The 21071-nt window shown below is 36.8% G+C and overlaps 1 protein-coding gene across 3 annotated transcripts in view; it reads right to left on the bottom strand.

Moving 5' to 3' along the window:
* Nucleotides 1-3008: 3008 nt before the first annotated feature.
* TACC2 (transforming acidic coiled-coil containing protein 2) overlaps nucleotides 3009-21071 on the bottom strand; it is a 213406-nt gene continuing 195343 nt past the window's right edge. For all 3 annotated transcript variants that reach the window (XM_044665637.1, XM_044665638.1, XM_044665636.1), the window contains 5 exons: nucleotides 18765-18808; nucleotides 10727-10887; nucleotides 9793-9899; nucleotides 6802-6922; nucleotides 3009-3120 (listed from right to left, as the gene is read on the bottom strand). In XM_044665637.1, coding sequence (XP_044521572.1) covers nucleotides 3055-3120; nucleotides 6802-6922; nucleotides 9793-9899; nucleotides 10727-10887; nucleotides 18765-18808 — 499 coding nt within the window. In that variant the 3' untranslated portion in view covers nucleotides 3009-3054. The remainder of the gene's footprint in view (nucleotides 3121-6801; nucleotides 6923-9792; nucleotides 9900-10726; nucleotides 10888-18764; nucleotides 18809-21071) is intronic.

Genomic DNA, 21071 nt, shown 5'->3' with positions numbered 1-21071 from the left:
ACCAATACAAAATATCAATTCTTAGAAGATGAGGATTTCTTCTTAATGTAACTGGAAAATATTTAACAAAATAAAAATACAATAACAGAGATAACATTAGATTTTAAAATGAAGTCACTATGTAGCCTGCGGTGATCTTTATGTATGGATTAGTGGTCCCTGTTTCTATTTGAGTCTGACATGAATGGCTGAGAGCATTTGAGAGAATTTGCCCAGGGTCCACATACACACATACATATAACCAGTTTTTGTCAGCTAGGGGAAGAAAACATATATAATAAAGACAAATGTGAAGACTGGATAAGCATCTCAGGAACCTGAATAAATGATACGGTCCACCCAACACTAGTGGTGATGTGATGCTCTGTGTTCTCTCTTCCTGGTGGCGGGAGAAGACAAGAGCTTAGCATGCATGTACGGCTGTCCGGAGTAGGCAGGATCCTGAAGAAGCTGGGAATGGTAGCAGAGGCATCCTGGGAATCTCTTACTGTTTCAACAAAGATAATTAAAGAAAAATACGACAAAAGAAAGCACAAACTTTCTTGGGCAAGTGGCTTTTCCATAGTGCTTTAAGTACAAACACTTTCCTCACAACAACCCTGTGAGGTAGGCAGTGCAAATGTTAAAGATGACAAAACCAGAGCCCAGAGCTTTAGGGGTCTACAGCCATGGTCATGCAGCAAAAGTCAAAAAAGTCAAAAGCAGAATTAGAACTGATGTCTCCAGGTCCTAAGTCCAACATCCAGGGATGGCGCCATTCGGCTTTTGAACAGCAGAGATTTTTTTTTGCTTTTCCCTTTGTGGTACCAACTGGCCATATACCTCGATGCATTCAACAGATCATCTCCCTACTTCATTCTGCCAATGTGGACAGAGAGATTCAGGATGACCAACGTTTCCCATTTTGTGGATCACTGGAACAAATTTTTCTTCTACTTGAAGATAAAGATGAGTCAATAACCAGGAAAGCAACTATCAGCTTTGCTTCCATTGGTGAGAGATGGCAACCCTGAAAATCTCAGGCTGGGCTAGGGGGCTAATGTCTTTGCTTTGTTTTTCATTTCCAATTCCATTTGATTTCAATTCAATTCTAATTTAATCCAATTTAATCTAATCCAACAGGCATTTGTTAAAGCACCTACATATGTCCAAGGCACTGTGGTGGATGCAGAGATAAAAAAAAAAAGACAATTCCTGCCCAGTAGGAGCTTACAACATACTGGGCAGATATATAGGACATGTACCCAGATGAATGAAAAGAAGGTAATTGAAGAAAAGAGGATATGAACAACTGGGGGGGGGTCAGAGAGGGTTTCTAATAAATATATACTATCCTTCCCCAGTTATCCCTTATTTCCTATTACTCCTGCTCCTATACAGGCAAAATTTTGATCACCTGATGATTTCATAATTTCTAGCCAGTAACAATTAAACAAGTATGACATAAGTTTAATTTCAAGGGCAGTTAGACTACCTATTTTGCACAGTGATGGTAGTTATTTCCTAATATTTTAGTGTTAAGTTAAATGACCAGAAAAGGTTTTAGAATTATTGTTAATAATGAATAGGCACTGATGGGCTGTGACCCATTTTACTGGAGGGATTACCCACATTAATGAGATCACAAATAAATTTTAGTTTGAGTAATAATAATGACATTTATATTATGCTTTATTTCCCCCCCCCAAAACAGCTAGAAGCAGCTAAGTGCTACAGTGCGAGGCCTGGAGTAAGAACTTGAGTTCAGACTTTAGTAGTAGTATGATCCTGGGCAAGGTACTCAACTTCTGTTTGCCTCCATTTTCCCATCTGTAAAATGGGGATGATAAATAAGGATCTACCCACCAGGATTATTGTGAGGATCTAGTGAGATATGTTTAAAGTACACAGTAGGTGCTGTATAAGTTAGTTGTTATTACTACAGTGTTTATTAATCAAGAAATTTATTTAGAGGAATTCAGGCTTTTTTCAATCAATAAAAGAGAAATTAAAGTTATTTTTTATCCATAATTAAATCATTTTGGTCAATTCACTTATTAAAGAAGATCATCAGCATTTCTCAGTATCTTCATGTTATAGGCAAGGCATAAGATGACTTTCCCTCTCTCCAAAAGATGTCTCTTACAGATAGAGAAAAAGAACTCCCTCCCCTCCACATTGTATAGCTGACATCGTCTAAGAAATCTGAAAGAACTTTTGAAATCTAGTCCACCCTCTTTCTTTCAAAAAGAAGGGATCTTCTTTTCCACTAAACTTTTCTTTCCTTTTTTTTAAACCCTTATCTTCTGTCAAGAATCAATACTATGTATTAGTTTTAAGGCAGAAGAGTGGTCAGAGCTGGGTAATGGGGGTTCAGTGACTTGCCCAGAGTCACACAGGTAGGAAGTATATAAGGCCCCATTTGAATCCAGGACCTCCTATCTCTGGGCTTGCCTTTCTAGCCACTGAACCACTTAACTGCCTCCTCTACTATATTTTTTTAAAGGTTATCAAAAGGTTACGAGTAAGGGACTTGGTACCAAATGTCTTCATAGAATATAAAATATAGCCACACTTGTTTCGAAGTTTCAAAGAAAAAAATTTTTATTTACAATAGAGAATTTTATTTGAAACATGCATTTTTCTTTTTCTTTTCTTTTTTTTTAAACAAATCAGCAAATGCGGATCAAGTTTACACTCCTTAAGGCAAGAGTCCCCATGCAAAGTAATACGTGTTCATATTAAATCCAAAAGACACCCGACATGGGAACTCATGTACAAAGGGATAAGCTAGGATCAGCAATTTGTCATTTATTAGAGAATTTGACAATCTCCCTGATACAGGAACTCTGAGATCAACTTGCTATGAATTATACTATGAAAATGCAAACAATAGCAAGAAATTCTGATAGTCTTCTGAGAACTGCATACAATTAAATCAACTTTATTTAGAGAGAAAATACAGTAGTGCATACGAAAAAGTGAAAATATAACCTGTCCACAGAAAGGTATGGACATCAGTGTGCCAATGGTCATATTGCACTCAATAGTGTAGTCCGAAAATTTGGTTCAAAGTTAGCTTTTCCCCATTTTGGCAATTAGTTCATCACAAATCTTGGTCAGTTCTTCTATTTCTTTATTCTGAAAGTGAAGGAAAGAAAGAGACTTTATTGGAAGGAAAATATGCATCTTGGCTCCTCTTGGGAATCCTTATTGACTATGCCCTTCTGATCTCTAAAATTACTTGTCTGATTTTATACACACACACACATACACACACTAACTACATAGGATTATGTAATACTTTTTTCTGATAATTCTCAGATATTTTTGCCAGGGAGTTACTGGGGGGGTGTGTATGTCTGTGTGTGTGTATATTCATGTGATAACTCTGGTATCTGGAAACATTTTGGAACTGTATTTTCCTCATAACAGAGGGATTACTGGTATACTCATGTGTATCCATTCCTGGCTATGTCACTTTGTTAAATCATATATATCATCTATCTCCACATCTTTTGAAGATACCCAAGATTCTCCACTCCTCAAGTGGGGAACTAATCACCTAAATTATTCCCAAGTATCTGATTAACTAGATAAAGTTGAATAAGGTCTCAGAAGACATTTTGCCATGAAAACTCATCCATTCATTCTACAACTATTTATTAAGCATCTACCACCTGCAACCCCTCTCTCCTCTTATATTCTGATGCCTCATGTTGGCATGGAGTTGACCATGAGCTAAGATCAGAGGGAATTATGATGAGAAAGCTAGCCAAGAGGTCAGGGTAATATCCCCTACAGGAATTCCATCTTCTCTCCTCAGAAGATTGATTCCTAAAAGTATGAATAGATTGTGATCTACACCGGTGGAGGAAGTACCACAACCAAGAGCTAGGATGGCCCAGTGGATAGAATGCTGAGTCTAAAGTCAGAAATACCTGAGTTCAAATCCAGTCTCCTACACTCATTAGATTGTGATGCTGAGCAGGTCACTCAATTTCTGACTCTCTCAGTCTCCAGAACTATAAAATGGGGACAGCACCTCCCTCAAAGGGTTATTGTAACTATCAAATAAAATATTTGTAAAGCACTTAGCACAGTGCCTAGTACATAGTATGCACTAAATGATGTTCCCTAACCTTTCCCAACAACAATATCACAGATCCTAGAAGTAGTGAAGATATCCTGTCAATAGTTTCTGAATTAAGCAATAATGGGAGATGAAGAGATAATTAAGATATAATGGCTGATTTATTGGAACTTACAATCCGGTAAGGGAAGAGAATAAGTATTATCAAATATGTGGAATATACAAAACTACAAAACAAATATGCGATAACTATGTATTAAACATAATGAAAAATATGATATAAACATAAGACGTATGAAGTGCTATGCAAAGTCTAAGGAAAAAAAATAGTGGGATCTGAGCTGAATGATGGCCCCATCCTGACCAAAATATATAGTTCTTTCAGGACACGCACTAAGAGTGGTTCCTCTCATTTGTTGTGGTTTAGTTGGTTGCTTTTTAGTTGTGTCTCTGTGACCCCATTTGGTGTTTTCTTGGAAAAGATACTGGAATGGTTTGCCATTTCCTATTCCAGCTCACTTTACAGATTAGGAAACTGAGGTAGAGTTAAGTGACTTGTCCAGAGTCATACAGCTAGTAAGTGTCTGAGGCCAGTTTTGAACTTAGAAAGACAAATCTTCCTGACTCCAATACATCATGATATAACGGAATTCTGGATTGAAAGTCCAAAGAATTAAGTTCAACATCTATGTAGCCTTGGCAAAGTCATTTAATTTAATTGGAGATGTTTTTTCATCTGTAAAATGAGAGCGTTACACTAGATGGGGGGAGTCCTTTTTCTGCCTTGGACTCTTTTGTCAGTCTGGTGAAACAGAAAGGCTTCTGATCAGAATAATGTTTTTAAATAACTAAAGGAAAAATTCAGTTAGTAGTAAAAATAAAGATGCAGTATTTTTTCCCTCACAATGTTCAGAGATACCCGGAAATCTATCCATGGATCCCAGGTTAAGAATCCCTGGCCTGGATGATTTGGTTTATAAGGATTATGGGATATTAATTAAGTGGTGCAGAGGATAGAGCACTGAGCCTGGAATCAGGAAGTTTCATCTTCATGAATTCAAATCCAGCCTCAGACACTGGCTGTATGACCTGAGGCAAGTCATTTAACCCTGTTTGTCTCAGTTGCTCATCTATATAATGAATTAGAAAAGGAAATGGCAAGCCACTCCAGTATCTCTGCCAAAAAAACCTCAAAATGGGTCACAAGAGTCAAATAAGACTGAAATGATTAGCCAGCCAGCAACAACACAGGATCCTAGATTTTTGGTTGGAAAGAATCTTAGAGGTTTCTTGAATACATCACCTTCATTTCAAAGATGAAGCCACTGAGGCTCAGAGAGGGAGAATTCTTTGCCAGTATCCCACGGCTAAGAAGGCAAGATTTCCTGGTCTTCCTGTCCTCCACGTCCACTGCTCTGCCCTAGCTCCCCTCCAGCTATAGCTCCAGTGACTATAACGAGTGCTGAAGACCTCACAGACCCCGGAGCCAGTGACTTCTGAGACAGTGAGACCTCACGCCTGTCGGTAGGTCCCCTTCCAGAGACATCAGGTTAGACAACAGGCAGCAAAGAGGAAGCACCTACTCCAGACCTCTCAAAGAACTGAGGCTGCTTTTCACTCACTAGAGTCCTAACGAAAGCCCCAATGAGCTCACGCTGAAGGGAAGCTCTGTTCCCTATTAGGGGACTTGAGTTCTGGCCCTACTTACTCTCTACATCATAGGATATTACAGCAGACGTACACCTGGGGACCACCGGAGTCATTGGCTCCAACTACCTCATTTTACAGAGTAGGAAACTAGGCTGTGAAAAGGTTAAGGGACTCACTAAAAGTCATACAAGGAGTGGCAGGGCTGGCATTCAAACTTTAAATACAAATCCAAACCTTGGGAAAAGAAATCATTTTACCTCTTTGACTTCAGTTTCCCCACACAGAAAATGAGGATGTTGAATGAAGGGATATTTAATTTCTATGTCAGCTCTAAGAATCAATAACTATGATTATTAGTTGAATTTATGGTTCCTGGCTTGAAGTGACTAAGCTAGGCACCTTCTTTACTCTTAATGTTTACTTTTACTCCAAAGGGGTTGGAATAACTAATAATACTTTCAGGGTAGGAGCATTTAGGTGGCTCAATGGACTGAGACTAGTCCCAGAGATGGGAGTTTAAATGTAGCCTCAGACACTTCCTAGCTGTGTGACCCTAGGCAAGTCACTTGACCCCCATTGCCTAGTCCTTACTGCTCTTCTGCCTTGGAGCCAATATTGGCACAGTAATGATTCTAAGATGGAAGGTAAGGGTTTAAAAATAACAATAATAATAGTAATAATACTTTCTATGGTTTGAGACTCTCTTCTCAAGGGTACGGGAGTAGAGATGAGTTTACCAGAGAATTAAGAGCCTCGTGACATCAGAAAACTTATTGCATTTAGAGTTTAAGATCATGAGAACCCCATGGCATTCAGAGTATCCAAGACGAGTCAAGTGGAAAGGCAGAAAGTGGGTAAGACATAGATACGGCAAGTCAAAGCATAAGAGGGAATTATTTTTTTTCACCTGATTAAAAGATAAATGCTCCTTTGGCTGTGGCCACTTTCTGTTAACTTCAATTTGGGGGTAAACAGAAGGAGGCAGCCACATTATCTTTGATGGACTGACATGATGGCAAATACTACTGCTCCAAGAAGGCTTTGCTTTGAGAACATGATGAAGTCACTTAATGAATTACCTTTTGTTCCAGTGTTCTTTCCAGAGCATCTACCTTTAGCTGCTCTTTTCGGAGACTAGCCTGATAGGCAGCTTGTTCCTGCTGAGCTTTTCCTCGGACCTGTGCAATCTCGGCATTGGCTCTGTAGGAATACATGCATAGATAAACACTAGTCACTAAGGAAACATTAATATTTCTACTTTCTTTTCTACGATATGATAAATCAACTCAGTTATGTATTATATTATGTTTTATCATATTATATTGTCAAGAGGCTACATGTTGTAGTAAACTGAGAGCTGGCTCGAATTCAGAAAGTATTGACCCAAGGCAAGCCAATAAACTGGTCAAGTGCTTCTTGTAATTTTATAGTTAAACCATCAATTAATCAACAAGCCTTTATTAAGTGCTTACTATGTGCCAGGCTCTGGAGATACAAATCCAACACATGGAACAATCAAAACTCACAAGGAACTTCTGTTCTAACAACTCCATATTTCTGAGAAAATGTCAACCTATCTTGAAAGAAGTTTGATCATTTGGGAGTTCCCCACGTCAATGAAATTACAAGGCTAAACTCTACCCTTATTTATATTATCAGCACTAAAGACAGCACCCGACATAGCAGGTGCTTAATTTAAAAAAAGAAAACAAAAAACTGTTGATTGATCATGCACTTAGGAACTTAACTAGGTGTTCTTAAAGTTTAAAAATGTTAACCCAAAGGTGGGAAACAGGCAGATTTTATTTATTTTTAATTATTTTTTCTAAATAATCATTCACTTATTTTCCCTTCCATTACTCATGGCTTTCCCCCTCCCCATAAAGAAAACAATGAAGCACTTATAATGCATAGGCATAGACATGCAAAACAAATTCCTATATTGGCCATGCACAAAAATGCACTCCTTATTCTGAATATTTAGTCCATTCCCCCTCTTTTAGGGGATAGGTAGAACTATTCTTTAGCAGTTCTCTAGAATTGTCATTGATCAATGTTTTAAGAAACAAATATTTTTTCCTCTTTCTTTCAAATTTTTTTAAATTTTATTTTTATCTCCAGTTCCACAATTTTTTCATACTTCCACCTCTCACCCCTCCCATTGAGAAGGCAAGAAATATATTTATTACTGATATACAGTTGACCAGAATTCTTAATTCTTTCCAAAGTTTTCATTTCTATGTGTTGTTATTGTATATATTGTTTTCTTGCTTCTGCTTATTTTAGTCTTCATCAGTTCAGAGAGGTTTCCCCAGGTTTCTCTGAAAACATCCAGCAAGGAGACTTTAGATGGAGTGGCTCCCTGATCCTAAACCGATTCCTGCTGATGATTACCAACATACCACAACTGAAAGCAAGATAGCCAGGGATAAAATGACATCAAGATCATTTACATATGCTAAAAGTCTGCAATGCCCACAGTTTTCTGGACATCATATCTTTAAGAAAGGAGTAAGATAATTTCTTGAGTGGTTTTAAGTATAGCTGGAGTCCAGGAAGACTGACACTCCACCAGGATTATTTTTCTAAATTTCTAATAGCTTTTTGGCTCATTCCTCATAATATACCTTGACCATTTCCTGATGAAATAGCATTTTTCTTAATGCCAAATCATCAACATGGCAAATAATATTGCTCTGACTTTCAAAAATTCTGGAAAATTTTTAGGAAGAGACAGTCTTGGTTAGGAAGAAAACATGTTTTTTGTTCACAAGGAAAATGCTTTCACTCTTTTCAGAGCCAAGTTTTGGGGAAGTCATCTTTTCCTTCTCATCTCCCAAATGAAGTATGTGTGCGCCAATCAGACAGGCTAATATTATGAGCTAAGCAAGCTTTCTGTAAAGATTTACATTCCACAAAGTAAAGTAAATATTTCCATGGATTTTCTTTGAATATATTTTGAAAATTTGTTCTCTCTAGAAAAATGTGTTTATACATACATTTAATAATTTATCCCATCTAAGAATTTAGGTTTACACACATTTATGCATATGCATTCAGAGTTTATTTCTGTAAATCCTGGGATCTAAATACTATCCTGCTGCCTTCTTCGGTCATGATGTGTTTTTTTTAACTAAATAGTTTTCACAAGAAAATAAAATGATTAATATTTATCTTTAAAAACAGAAGTAGAAGCCCCTATGGTATGAATCTGTTTAAATGAATTTATATAGATAAGCTGGCAAATCTATAGTATATGGACTTGATTTTTTAAATAAATATTCAGTACGAACAGTCAGTCAACTATCATTTACTTAGCTTCTATTTTTGGAAGGCGTTATGCAAAGCACTGGAGATATAGAGATTTGAAAAATCATCTCTTCTCTTGAGGAAATCACAGTCTAATGTTGGAGGCAACATGCAAACTAAATACAAACGATATACAAATGACATATATACAGGATAAATTGGGGGTAATCTCTGAGCAAAGGTGTTAAGAATAAAAGAGAAGCAGAAGGTGAGGCTTCAGCTGAGATTTGGAGAAAGCCATGAATACTAGGAAGTGGAGATGAAAAAGGAGACTGTTCCTAGCAAGGGAGATGATAGACAGTGAAAATATAACATACTTAAGTTTGGGACTTGGAGTTTCTCATGGGAGGAATAGCAAGGAAGCCAGAGTCACAGGGACTAAGGTATAGTAAGAATGGAAAGGAAGAAAGGGCCAGATTATAAAAGGCTCTGAAAGCCAAACAGAGGATTTTATATTTGATTCTGAAGGTGATAGGGAACCACTGACATTGACTGAATAGTGGGAAGAGTTGGTTAGACCTGTGCCTTAGGAAGATCTATATGACAGCTGAATGGAAGAGACTGGAATGGGAAGACCTGAAACTGGGAGACCAACCAGCAGGATACTGTAATAGTCCAGGGGTAAGGCGACAGGATCAGAGGAAAGAAAGTGGCTATTTGAGAGATGTTACAAAAGGAAAAATACAGGTCTTGACCACTGATTGGACATACGGAGGTGAGAGAGTGTGGAATCAAAAATGACGTGCTGCAAAACAACTTACCTGTCCAGTTTTTCCTCTGCATGTACTTTGAGTGCCTGGTACCTTTGTTCTTCTTTTTTCACACGGGACAAATACTCCTGAGCACATTTCTTTAGCACCTCTTCATTCTAGCAAGGAAGGAAAATGACATCAGACCCCAGGAGAAAAAAGAGACTCACCAGCATAAAGAGCAACTTGGAGAACTCACTGCTTCTAGCAGAAGCAAAACCACTTGACTCCATAGTTCTACAGCTCATTTTAACCCACATATGATATGATTTTATTTTAAAAATATTTCCATAACAGTAACTAGTTACTCATTCCCTTTCCTAAAAGGAATCATATTCTAATTCAAAAGACACTTTTGTCCTCCTCACTTTGGTACTCCCTTCATGCAGTCATCAGTATCCAATTCTGAACTAAATGTATTAAAAATAACTGATATTTATATAGCACCTAAAATTTGAAAATGTTTAAAGTATCTTATTTGAACCTCATGTGGTCATGTGAGAGGGTTACTATCAGTATTGATATCTCCATTTCCTTGGTGAGAAACTGAGGCTCCCACACAACTGGTATCAAGGACAGAATTCAAACTAAGGCTTCTCCTGACTCTGAAGCCAACACATGAATCCAGGATAGAATAGGCAGAATGGATAATGTTAGCTTTAAAGTCAAGAAGACCAGAGTTCAAGTCACACCTCAGATACAAAATAGTTACATCCACTTTAACTCCTCTGTATCTAATTGTCCTTGTCTGTAAAACAAGAGGGTCAGACCTTTGGACCTCCAAATCTGTGATCGCGTGATCCATGAGTCTATTCTCACACAACTGCCCATATCCATTAATAGAGAAATCTGAGAAAGCTAGAACTTGGTATTTTTTCACCAAACCGAGTATCTCTGCACAATACATTAGACTTAAGAGCTGTAAGTATTGATTCCTAAAACCTACCTTGCGAAACCCCTCCAGGACCTCTTTCATTTTTTCATATCTCCTAAAAAGATCAGCTAAAGATTTCTCCACAGAGTTCAGGTCTGCCAAGGCTTGCTCCTTCTCCACAATCAGCTGCTGGACAGTATGGTGGGAGACTGACTTTTCTCTCTGTTCATCCTCTGGTTCAGAAATAGAAAATTTCCAAATAATTAAGCCTATGGTTTATGCATTGCCTTATTAATAGTCTTGTCCCATGTAAGTGAGCCTAATGAGCAAGATTCCATGTTACTATAGTCTCTGAAACAGAATGACTTTCTAGAAGGTACCAGCATTCTCCCTTTGAAGTGGAAGAATGAAGGAATACCAGTTAATATTGAGCCTGAATCTTTTCATCATATGAAGTGGAAGCTTGAAAACTGTCTTTTTTTTTAAAAAATCAACTTTAAACATTTATTAGGCACTTAAGCTAAGCTAATATGGGAGATATTAAGGTTAGATAAGACAGTCCCTGCTGTGATAGAGCTAACAATTTGCTAGGAAAGAGGTATGACACGTACACAAATAACCATCACTAAGATGATACAGGTTATATACATAAAGAGTTACAGACCATGTGCTACCTGGAGAGGAAGTTACTGCCTGGAGAGGCTCAGAGAAGGCTTTAATGCATGAGATGGTATTTGAGAATTCAGCTTTAAAGAATGGATAGGATTTAAACAGGTGGATATGGGAAGGCAAAGAGGGGTATCCAGACATAGCACAAGCAAATGTGTGTAGGTTATATATCACAGAGCATTCTTGGATGATAGGAAATAATCTGATTTGGTGGATGAGTCAGGGGATAGTGTGGGATAAAGTGGAGTCTTTAATATTAAGAAAAAGAAGGCAATAAGGAACCAATGAAGAGCATGTTTAAGGAAGATCAACCTGGAAACATTATGGAGGATAGATTGGAGAGAAAAGAAAAGAAGGCACCCAAGATGGTGAAGACTCTGAGTTGATGATATGAGGACTGGTTGAAGAAACTGGGATTATGTAGTCTGGAAAAGAAAAGATTTAGTGAGGATGTGAAAGACTATCCTATTTAAGAGGGGTTAGATTTCCCACCCCACACCCCCTTCATTTAGAGCCTGGACGATTACTTCTCATTATACTATAGGACAGGATTCTTTCATGTATGGTTGATGAGACATAACCCTTTTCATTTCTTAAAATCCATTATTCTTGGAACTCAAGATTTAGAAATGAAAAAAACTGATAAATCATTGGACACATAAAGAAGGAAAAACCAAAATTAACATCAAAGTTTTAGGCACAAGTGACTAGATAAATGATATCAGCATTGCCTAAATTAAGGATATCATTTTAGGGATCAATTTTGGGTAGAAGGGAGAAGATAAGAAGATTGATGAAAAGGTCTTAATTCAATCATCTAAATTTAGGAGAAAAGTTGATACTAGAAATATAGTTTTGGAAGTCATGTGGATAGAAATGATAGTTGAAGTCACGGGAATGAATAAGTTTTAGAGGGAAAAGATAGCTGAGAACAATCTTTTGAATGGATAGCATTCAGAAGCTCAGCAAAGAATAGGGAATACAAAGGAAAACAAAGAGAGGGAATAGTTAGAAAGTTAGAAGGAAATGTATTGTAATCTGATTGAAAGTGAAATGTGGTATTCAAAAGCAGGAGATATGGTCCCAAAAGATATGGAGAGCGCAAGGAAAATGAGAACTGAGATCATCTATCTTGGATTTAATAAGAAAGTTATTGATGACCATTAGGAGTTTCATTAGTAGTGTGGATAGAAGCCAGAGAATAAGGGCTGAGAAAGAAGCTGATTTTGGAGGTATGTATTATGGCTTTCAAGAAATTGGGTGGCAAAAGGGAGAAAAAGAGAAATGGGTTAGTTGTATTTTGGAGGTAGAATGACTGAAGGAAGGTTTTTATAGGAGTGAAAATACATGAATATATTTGTAGGAAAACAGGAAAGAACTAATGGAAAGGGAAAGACTGAAGACAAAACAGAGTAAGAGTGACAAAATGAGAGGGAGGGAGAGAAGGGGACCAGGCTAGGGAGAGAAAGAGACAAAAAGAAGAAGGGACAGAGGGAGGAAAAGGAATAGATGGGAATAACGGCACAAGTAGAGTGTCTGGATAAAGAGCAAGGACACTTGATCTTATAAAATGGAAAGTAGAAAAAAGGAAGATATAACTAAATAAGAGATCATTTGAAAAAGATCTAGGGACCATGAACTCAAAGAGGGTCAATAATGTTATGGCAGCCAAAATATTAAAGTGATTTTAGATTTGCATAAAAAGAGATGAAGCCTCCAGAATATGAGAAGGGATGGTCCTACTGTTTTCTATTCTGGTTAGAGTGCAGGGTTCAGTTCTCAGTGCTACATTTTAAGGACAGTAATTGAATGGCACGGAAGAGAGCCAATTAAACAGGGAGGTAGATTGCCCAATTATATATCATATAAGTCACTTGAAAGAAATGGGATATTTAATTTTAAAAAGAGATTTATGGAGAACATGGTAGCTGTTTTCTAGTTTTCAAAGGCTGTCAATTGGAAGATGGATTAGACTTTTTCTGCTTGGCCCCCAAAGCTACAACTAGCTGCAGGAAGGCAGTATGAAATAGTTCAGTGTGAAGAAAGACTTCCTAACCATAATATAATTTTAAAAATTGAATGAGTCTTTATGGAGGTGAAAGGCTACCTCCCTCTCATTTGCTGGGGTTATTGTTGAGGTGATACTTGGTCAGGGAAAGGTTTTAGATGACCTCTAGTGGCTTTGAGTCTATGAAAACTTTATTGCATTTTGCTCTAGAATCCAACTCTAAACTTGGATCAAAGTCCAATTATGGCTGAAGTGCTTGGCAGTTCTATCACTACCTAAATGAAAATTAAATAAGTGAAAAAAAGAAAGTGCATGCTCCTTCCAGTATCAATACAAGATAATACCAGTATAACTGCCTTACACTTAGACTCTAGTTAATAATGTCTCCCCAAATAAACCCAGGAGCTTACTTTGGGACAGGGGAAATGTTAACTTCTGTTATTACCAGACTATTTGTGTCAAACTAGGGCATGATTTTTTTTGGTACAGTGATCTAAAATGAGACTGATTCTTGGTCCAGCCGTGAGAGACTAAGTCAGATGAAGGAAACCAGAAGCACCATCTCGGTAAGTTTAACTGTTCCTGCTCCTCCCGTGCTGACAAGCTTTTGTCCTACTTACTGTTCCTTTCGACCATTTCTTCCTGGGATTATTTTTAGACTAGAGTCTAATCAGGAAATTACACCTGTCTTTTCATCAGGACTAAAGCCCCATAAGCTCATATCACTTTACAACTGTTAAATTGAAATTCTGCTGTGACCTTTCCATTGGGAGCAATTTTTTCCCAGAACTTTTACTTCTTGATTTTAGTTTTTACTCCTTAAGATGACTCAACAGAAAGGAGAAAGCAGTTATATGTGAAATTGTCTCCTGGGGACTCCACTGTGAAAATTGAGACATTATCCCCAAAGACCCAGATCAAACTAGGTGTTGAGGTATATTTGGTGAAGTCAAAGCTTGCTTCACAGTGTTTAGAGGGCCACAGCAGAAAATGAACGCAAAAGCACTGGTTGTGTCCAGAAAGGGCTCATTTTTACAGAAATGAAATTAGTTCTCCTTTAACTAGATTCAGAAGCTATAAATAATGCCAAGATGTTTCTTTTTCTTGCTATGAATTAGAAAAACATTTGAGGATGCTTTAAATTCTCAGATTTATAGCATACCAGATCCCCTAATTGGTGGACTTTATTTTTCTGGATTTGGGAGCTTGGTTAAACCTGGAATTCAACACAATCTTGTGCTATTTAAGAAGTGAAGACAGTGTCTTGTAGTGGGAAGTAGTGGGCTGAGGGCCAAGAAGAACTGGCTTCCTTTCCTAGCTCTGTGGCTTCTTAGTTGTGTGACCTCTGGATAAGTTACTTTACCACAATGGGCCATAGTTTCTCCATCTTTTTGAGGGAGAGGAACTAGATGATCTCTAAGGCTCCTTCCAATTCAATTCTTAAATGTTTCAAGTTTTTGAAAAATCCATTATCAGAAATTTTAGAGGGACCTTGTGGCAACTGCCTTATCATAATTCCATAATATATATGCCCTGACTAGCATTAATGTACATTTATTTCGTGCTGGGGACAGCTAAGTGGCTGGATTGAGAGACAGACCTAGAAATGGGAGGTCCTGGGTTCAGCTCTGGCCTCAGACACTTCCTAGCTTTGTGACTTCGGGCAACCCTTTACCCAATCCTTAATGCTCTTCTGCCTTGGAACCAATACAAAGAATTGATTCTAAGACGGAAGGTATGAATTAAAAAAAAAGTTATAGTGTGCTATGAAATAAAGAGATTAGTGCCTAATGAGGCAAAAAAAGGAGCTAGTATCCCCCCATTAACATTTTAAAGATTCATATCTAAAGCGACAGAAAATAAAAGGGTATTTGGAGTTGCTGCACAAGACAAATTGCTTTTGCCTACAAGTTGCTTCATGGTTTCTTCTCTAGATCCCAGAACATATACATCATGTACATTTATGGGTCCATTTTGGTTTTACTTAACCAGAAAAAAATTATCAAAAACATTTTAAAACTCTTTCCTGACTTAGATAATTTTACAACCTTTGCCTATATCCTTTCAGACTCAATTCTGAAACAGAATTTTCTCTCTCCATGATGCCAAAGATGTAATTATTAACAAATATGTACCTCTGTTCATGACTACAATCTTGAAATAAGCCCTTGGGCCATAAGTGCTCTAGGAGAGATGGAAAAATATGCCTCTGAATTTTTTATTTTTAGGTATTCTAGGGCCCCAATGATGGAGTTATATGTTTATAAAAATTTATAAGAAGGTATACCTTAACTCTGATAATGGAGTTAAATGCCTGTAATTTTTTTTTAGGGAATGTAGCAAGTACACAAAATAAAAGCAAAGAAAGCCAAAAAGATTAAGAGTTGCATAAAGCAGGTGTCAAAAGTGGATGAGAAGCGTTACTTACCAGGCTTGCCTTTTTGTTTTGCAAGCAAATAGCAAGAAGCAACAAAAACGAAAGCAAAACAGATAACAAGGGAAATTGTTAGGAAAGCAGAAAAAAACAGTGAAACGACCTGTAATGCAGAAAGCACAGAAGCATTTTTAAAAAATCTTGAATTATTAACATTTAGGCTGAAGAATGGTTAATAGCTTAAAAAAATCCCAAAGGGAATTGAAAATGGCACAAACTGAAATGAAGATGCAAAAGAACTTTGTCATCACATGCAAGTTTTGGGGAACATGAAAGATTTAGGAAATGGGACAGACACAAGCATTGGTCAGAGCCACAAAGGACTCTCTCTAATTAAGGAAGGTGGCTCTCATTTAAACTACAGGTCTGAACCCTAGATACATAAACCACTTTCTGGCTCTGAGCTTCCCTTCAGCATCAACTGTTTGTCATGCATGATGCCTAGAACATAGAAGTGACTGGGACAGATGATGAAAACAGAAACAGAGGCATTAAATCTACTAAAGAGAAATGGGGCTTTTTTTCTACATAGAACCTCATGCAGTGTTGAGAGATCCCTAGAAAATAGCCTTGATGTAGGCTAAGTCCTTTTTCAATTTTTGGTTACTAATATATATAATAATTATTATATTAATATAGCACACCAGTGTTCCAGAAGAAAACAATAAGAACTTTTAAATGCAAAGGTGGCCTTTAATCAACTACCCGCATGGCTGATGGACTGATGTTCTCAACAAACATGCCATGTTTTTGTTTTTGTTTTTTTTTAAGCAATGAAAAAATAGATGGATGCAGATGAATGAAAATTCAGGAATGGAGGGTGGAAAGACACAATGAAATTTTCTTTTCAAAGACAGTGGTATTTCTGAAAGCAGGAATCTTAAGATAACTGGATTAGGTGTTAGAAAGAAATCAGAGCACCAGACATGGGGAGAAGTACATGAAACTGTCAACAAATGTTCATAAAGCTATGAAAGTAAAGCTGTCACCATATTGCTTGTTAGATTAGATCTTCAGGTGATACATTTATAAACTCTGGTGTCAGTGAAGGATGAAAGGGTCTGGAGACATAAAAAATATTATGAAAGAAAGAATTCTGATTCTTCAGAGAAGCTTAATTATAATTCATCCTTTTTGCCCAGACCTGTCCATATTTCATGAGATTGAGTGGAAAGGAAAAGAAAGGTACTCATTGGTTGAATAAACCATCTCAGGGGATTATGCTGTAAAGAAGGCAACAGAATGAAAAATACCCTTTTTTATGTCAACTAGGGCAGGCCACAAACAAGAATGTTTCTTTCTCTTTTTTTGTTTGTTTTACTGTATGTGTATAGGGGGTGTGGGGAGTGGGGGGAAGCAATAAAAAAGCAAGCAATGAAGCTTATTAAAAAAACAGCTGTAGAAACAAAAGGTGCCTTTAGGCAGAATTTCATTAATGAGCAGAAACTCCCCCTTCTTTATTTCAATATTTGCTCATAAATCCACACCAAGAGCAATACTAAGAAGCTATTACTCAGCTGTGAAGAGACAAATGGTAATGGGTTTTCCTGATGTTCCCACATCAAAAGGTTTTATCAAAACCTTTGGGCTTTATTAAGTTGCCAAACACTAGATAATAGAGGACACAGACCTTCAACATTATCACTTTCAATAACATTTAACTCAAGAAAGGTTGAAGCTTCATGTACACATTAATTATTACACTAATAAAAGATAATAAATAATAAATTACACATAGCTAGAAAACACAGAGAATAGCAAACAAGAAGAACTTTTGTCTATTTTCCTTTCTTCATGTCATTGAAGGGAAGGGGCTGTCTTGTTTAAAGCTCTTATGCTGCAGCTCATTAGAATGGAAAATGGTGAAACTGATACCTTCTCCATTAACGCCAAAACTATTAATATATTGATTTAGGATCAGATGAAATTTATCAAATCATTATTCAGAAAATCATCTTATCCTCCACCAAAGGCAACTTTTTATGTTGTCTCCATATGGTAAAACCTTCATTAACTGGAATGCAGTAACAAAACCTCTAATTGCCCACTTCTACATCTCCTCACACACACACCTCTCTTACTTAGGGAGAAGAGACCACAAATCAAGAAAATACCTAATATATAGATATAGGCCAAGTGTATCTTTTTGTGGTAAATGCTGAATATTCCTGATCTGTCATATGCACAGCACTGTACAATAACTGGCATTAAAAATAATTACCAGATGTTCTGAAAATCTTTAATTGCTAAAGAAGTTGTGATGTTTGTGATATTATATTTACTGAAGGAGAGGAACATCAATCATAGCACAAGGATTTTCAATAAGAGGAAATGAAACAAAATACCTTTCCTGCTTTGTTTTCAGTTAACCTGCATTTCAGTTAATCTAGATATTACTGTATTCACACAAAGCTTCTACTTGGTAAAACAAATATGCCTAAGCTTCTTGAAAATAATACCTAATCAGAACTAACCTTTATGTTGGAGGATTTGTACTAAAATTTAAAGGCATAAATTGGATTTTTTTCATTAGGACCAAAAAATCTAAACTAAAATAGAACTGGTCAGTATGTCTCAAAGATTTAAAGGTCACCTAGAGTGAATATGATCTCGTATCACCTGAATTTGTTCTTTTCTATGAACAAACTAGATACATAGATCATAGAAACTAGCCCAAATTTATTCCTGACCAGGGAGTTTAGCTGGATTAAAGAGAAGTCATAAAGATGATACCATTACTACAGGAAAACAGCTAAGATTGCATTCATAGGCTTTGGGTTATGTTGGTGGGTCAATGATATTTCCATCTCTAAATAGATTTTCTAAATCAATTATTTCTTTAACCTAGGTATATTTTCTGTAGGGGATTGTTTGATGGGATAGAAACCAGAATGTAAGAAGTGTATGATGCCTTTTTATGTCCTTAGTTCATATTTACCCACAAAATCTTTATAAAATCAGGATGTAAGGACAATACCCATCAGAAAGTTAGCACCTACCTATCATTTGAGCGATGGTCTTTTCATACTCTGCCACTATTTTCCTGTAAGAGAAATTAGATCAGTACAGATATTTGCCAGGGGTCCTGATCCTTCATGACAAATTATTTTATTTCATGAGGCCAAGAAGCCTCAGACGACAATAGCAATGCATATTTATGGCTAAAGAATTGGGCTGTCTCTAAATAGGAAGCAACTTATAGAAATTCCACTGAATAAAGTGGTTTTTTATTTTTGTGGTTGCACACACACACAAATGAACAATAGGTGTAAACCTTCATAAAAACACAACTCTAAGAATTTGTTCCATCCATTCATTCCATAAAACTTTAGTGGCTCCATATTATCTTCAAAGAAGTTCAAACTCCTTAATTTGGCATTTAACGCCCTCTAGCCCTTTTCTAACTTCTCAAATTTATCTCCCATTTCCCTACTTACAGGCAGCTTCCCTACCATAATCAAGTTAAACTGCTAGCATTTCAAGCTCTTCCTTTTTTTGAAATGTTTCTCCCACCCACTTCTTTCTTCCTCTCTTACCCCTCATCTCCACCTGCTGAAATCCTATCTTTCCATAGGAATCTAAAATGTCCCCTCCTTCATGAAGTCCTTCAACAGTGTCCTCTCCCTTCTTTGAACTGAGATGACATTTTATGTGTGCCTCTCTTATGGCATTAATTGTATGCTTCTGTGTATTATTGATCTTTTCTACACATTTCAAGTTTTCTACTGGACTTTTTGAGGATAAGGTCTTATTCATTCCTGCATGCCTCACAGAGTCTTGTACAAAGTAAGTATTCAATAAATATTTGTGGAATGAGCTAGAAATCACTGTTTTTAATTCATGAGAAATCTTGCTTCTCTTCAGCATGAGATAATACTTGTATTTCACAAACACTTTAAAATTGAGCTATGATAGTAAGCCTATAGTTGTTTAGTCATTTCAGTCATGTCCAACTCTTGATGACCTCTTTTGAAGTTTTCTTAGCAAAGATAATGGAGTGCGTTGCCATTTCTTTTTTCAGCTTTACAGATGAAGAAATTTAGACAAACCTAAATTTAGTGTTAGTGACTTGCCTATGGTCATGCAGCTAGTTAAATGTCTAAGGCCAGATCTGAACTCAGGTTTTCCTGAAATCTAGCCCTGGTGCTCTATCCACTAGCTGTCCAGCTGCCCATACAATAGGCCTACCCTTACAGTATGGTAATTCTCAGAAGAGTGTTTTGGCTAAACTAACAGATGATTTTCCTTGCTGAAATAAGGCATGATATGTATATACAATGAAACTATAAACTTAATTTGGAGCCTTAATTGGTGACTGATTATACATCCTGGCCCAAGTTTCTCCTTAGTCCTGACACAAATAGAGGGGAAAAAACAAAAACAAATTATGTAATTATTTCACAATTATTGCTAGATTGCTTCCTAATAAAAGGCTTGAACTAACTTTTCTTATCCCTGTACGAAAGAGAATTAGCATAATTATAAATCACAATATTTACATTATGGTATTAATACATATTCACTTATACTGTATAATATGATTCTCATCACAACTCTAAAATAGATAATGCAAGTAATATTATTGCCATTTAACTAAAAAAATTACAACTAAAGCCAACTACAACAACAAAAACAAGAAAACAAAGCTCAAACAAGGCTCAGAGTAGGACTGTGATTTGCCCAAGGTCACATAGCTCATTCTTTAACCCAGTTCTTCTCATCCCAAAACAAATCTTCTTTCTACTATACTACACTTTTTCTAATAGCCAGATTCCCCATTTATGCAACACCATCATACGAAAGAGGCTTTATCAGGACATTCTGGGTTACCCATCTAATTAAATCCCACATACATATTTTGTACTTTATCTAAGAAGAGTCAAAGCCATATCTTTCCAGCTCATCCCCTTGCTTCTAGCATTCACAGAGATAGTTGTCTTTTTAAGGTCTTTGCTGATGTTGGTTTTTTCCTCTTAAAAACAGGTTCATATAAACCGATTACACATAGTTCAGGTAGCCGATCCATTCCTGGTCTAAGCTTTGCTAGATCAATGGCATGAAACCAGCTTCTTCTATGCTATGAAGGATAAACCACTTATTGGGCTCAGTTCATGCTAGAAAATAATCTCTTATACTTTCTTGGAATTTCCCAGTTTTCTTTAGCTTGGACTTCTTCAGAAATCCAAAGTGTGTGTGTGTGTGTGTGTGTGTGTGTGTGTGTGTGTGTGTGTGTTTAATAATTGTCATTATTTGGGGAATGTGCATCATAGGCAAAATGTTAAGGAGGAAAGACCAAATACCAATAC

Source organism: Gracilinanus agilis, chromosome 2, assembly GCF_016433145.1.
Source record: "Gracilinanus agilis isolate LMUSP501 chromosome 2, AgileGrace, whole genome shotgun sequence".
Classification (NCBI taxonomy): Eukaryota; Metazoa; Chordata; class Mammalia; order Didelphimorphia; family Didelphidae; genus Gracilinanus; species Gracilinanus agilis.
This window is presented reverse-complemented; position numbering and strand designations above follow the sequence as displayed.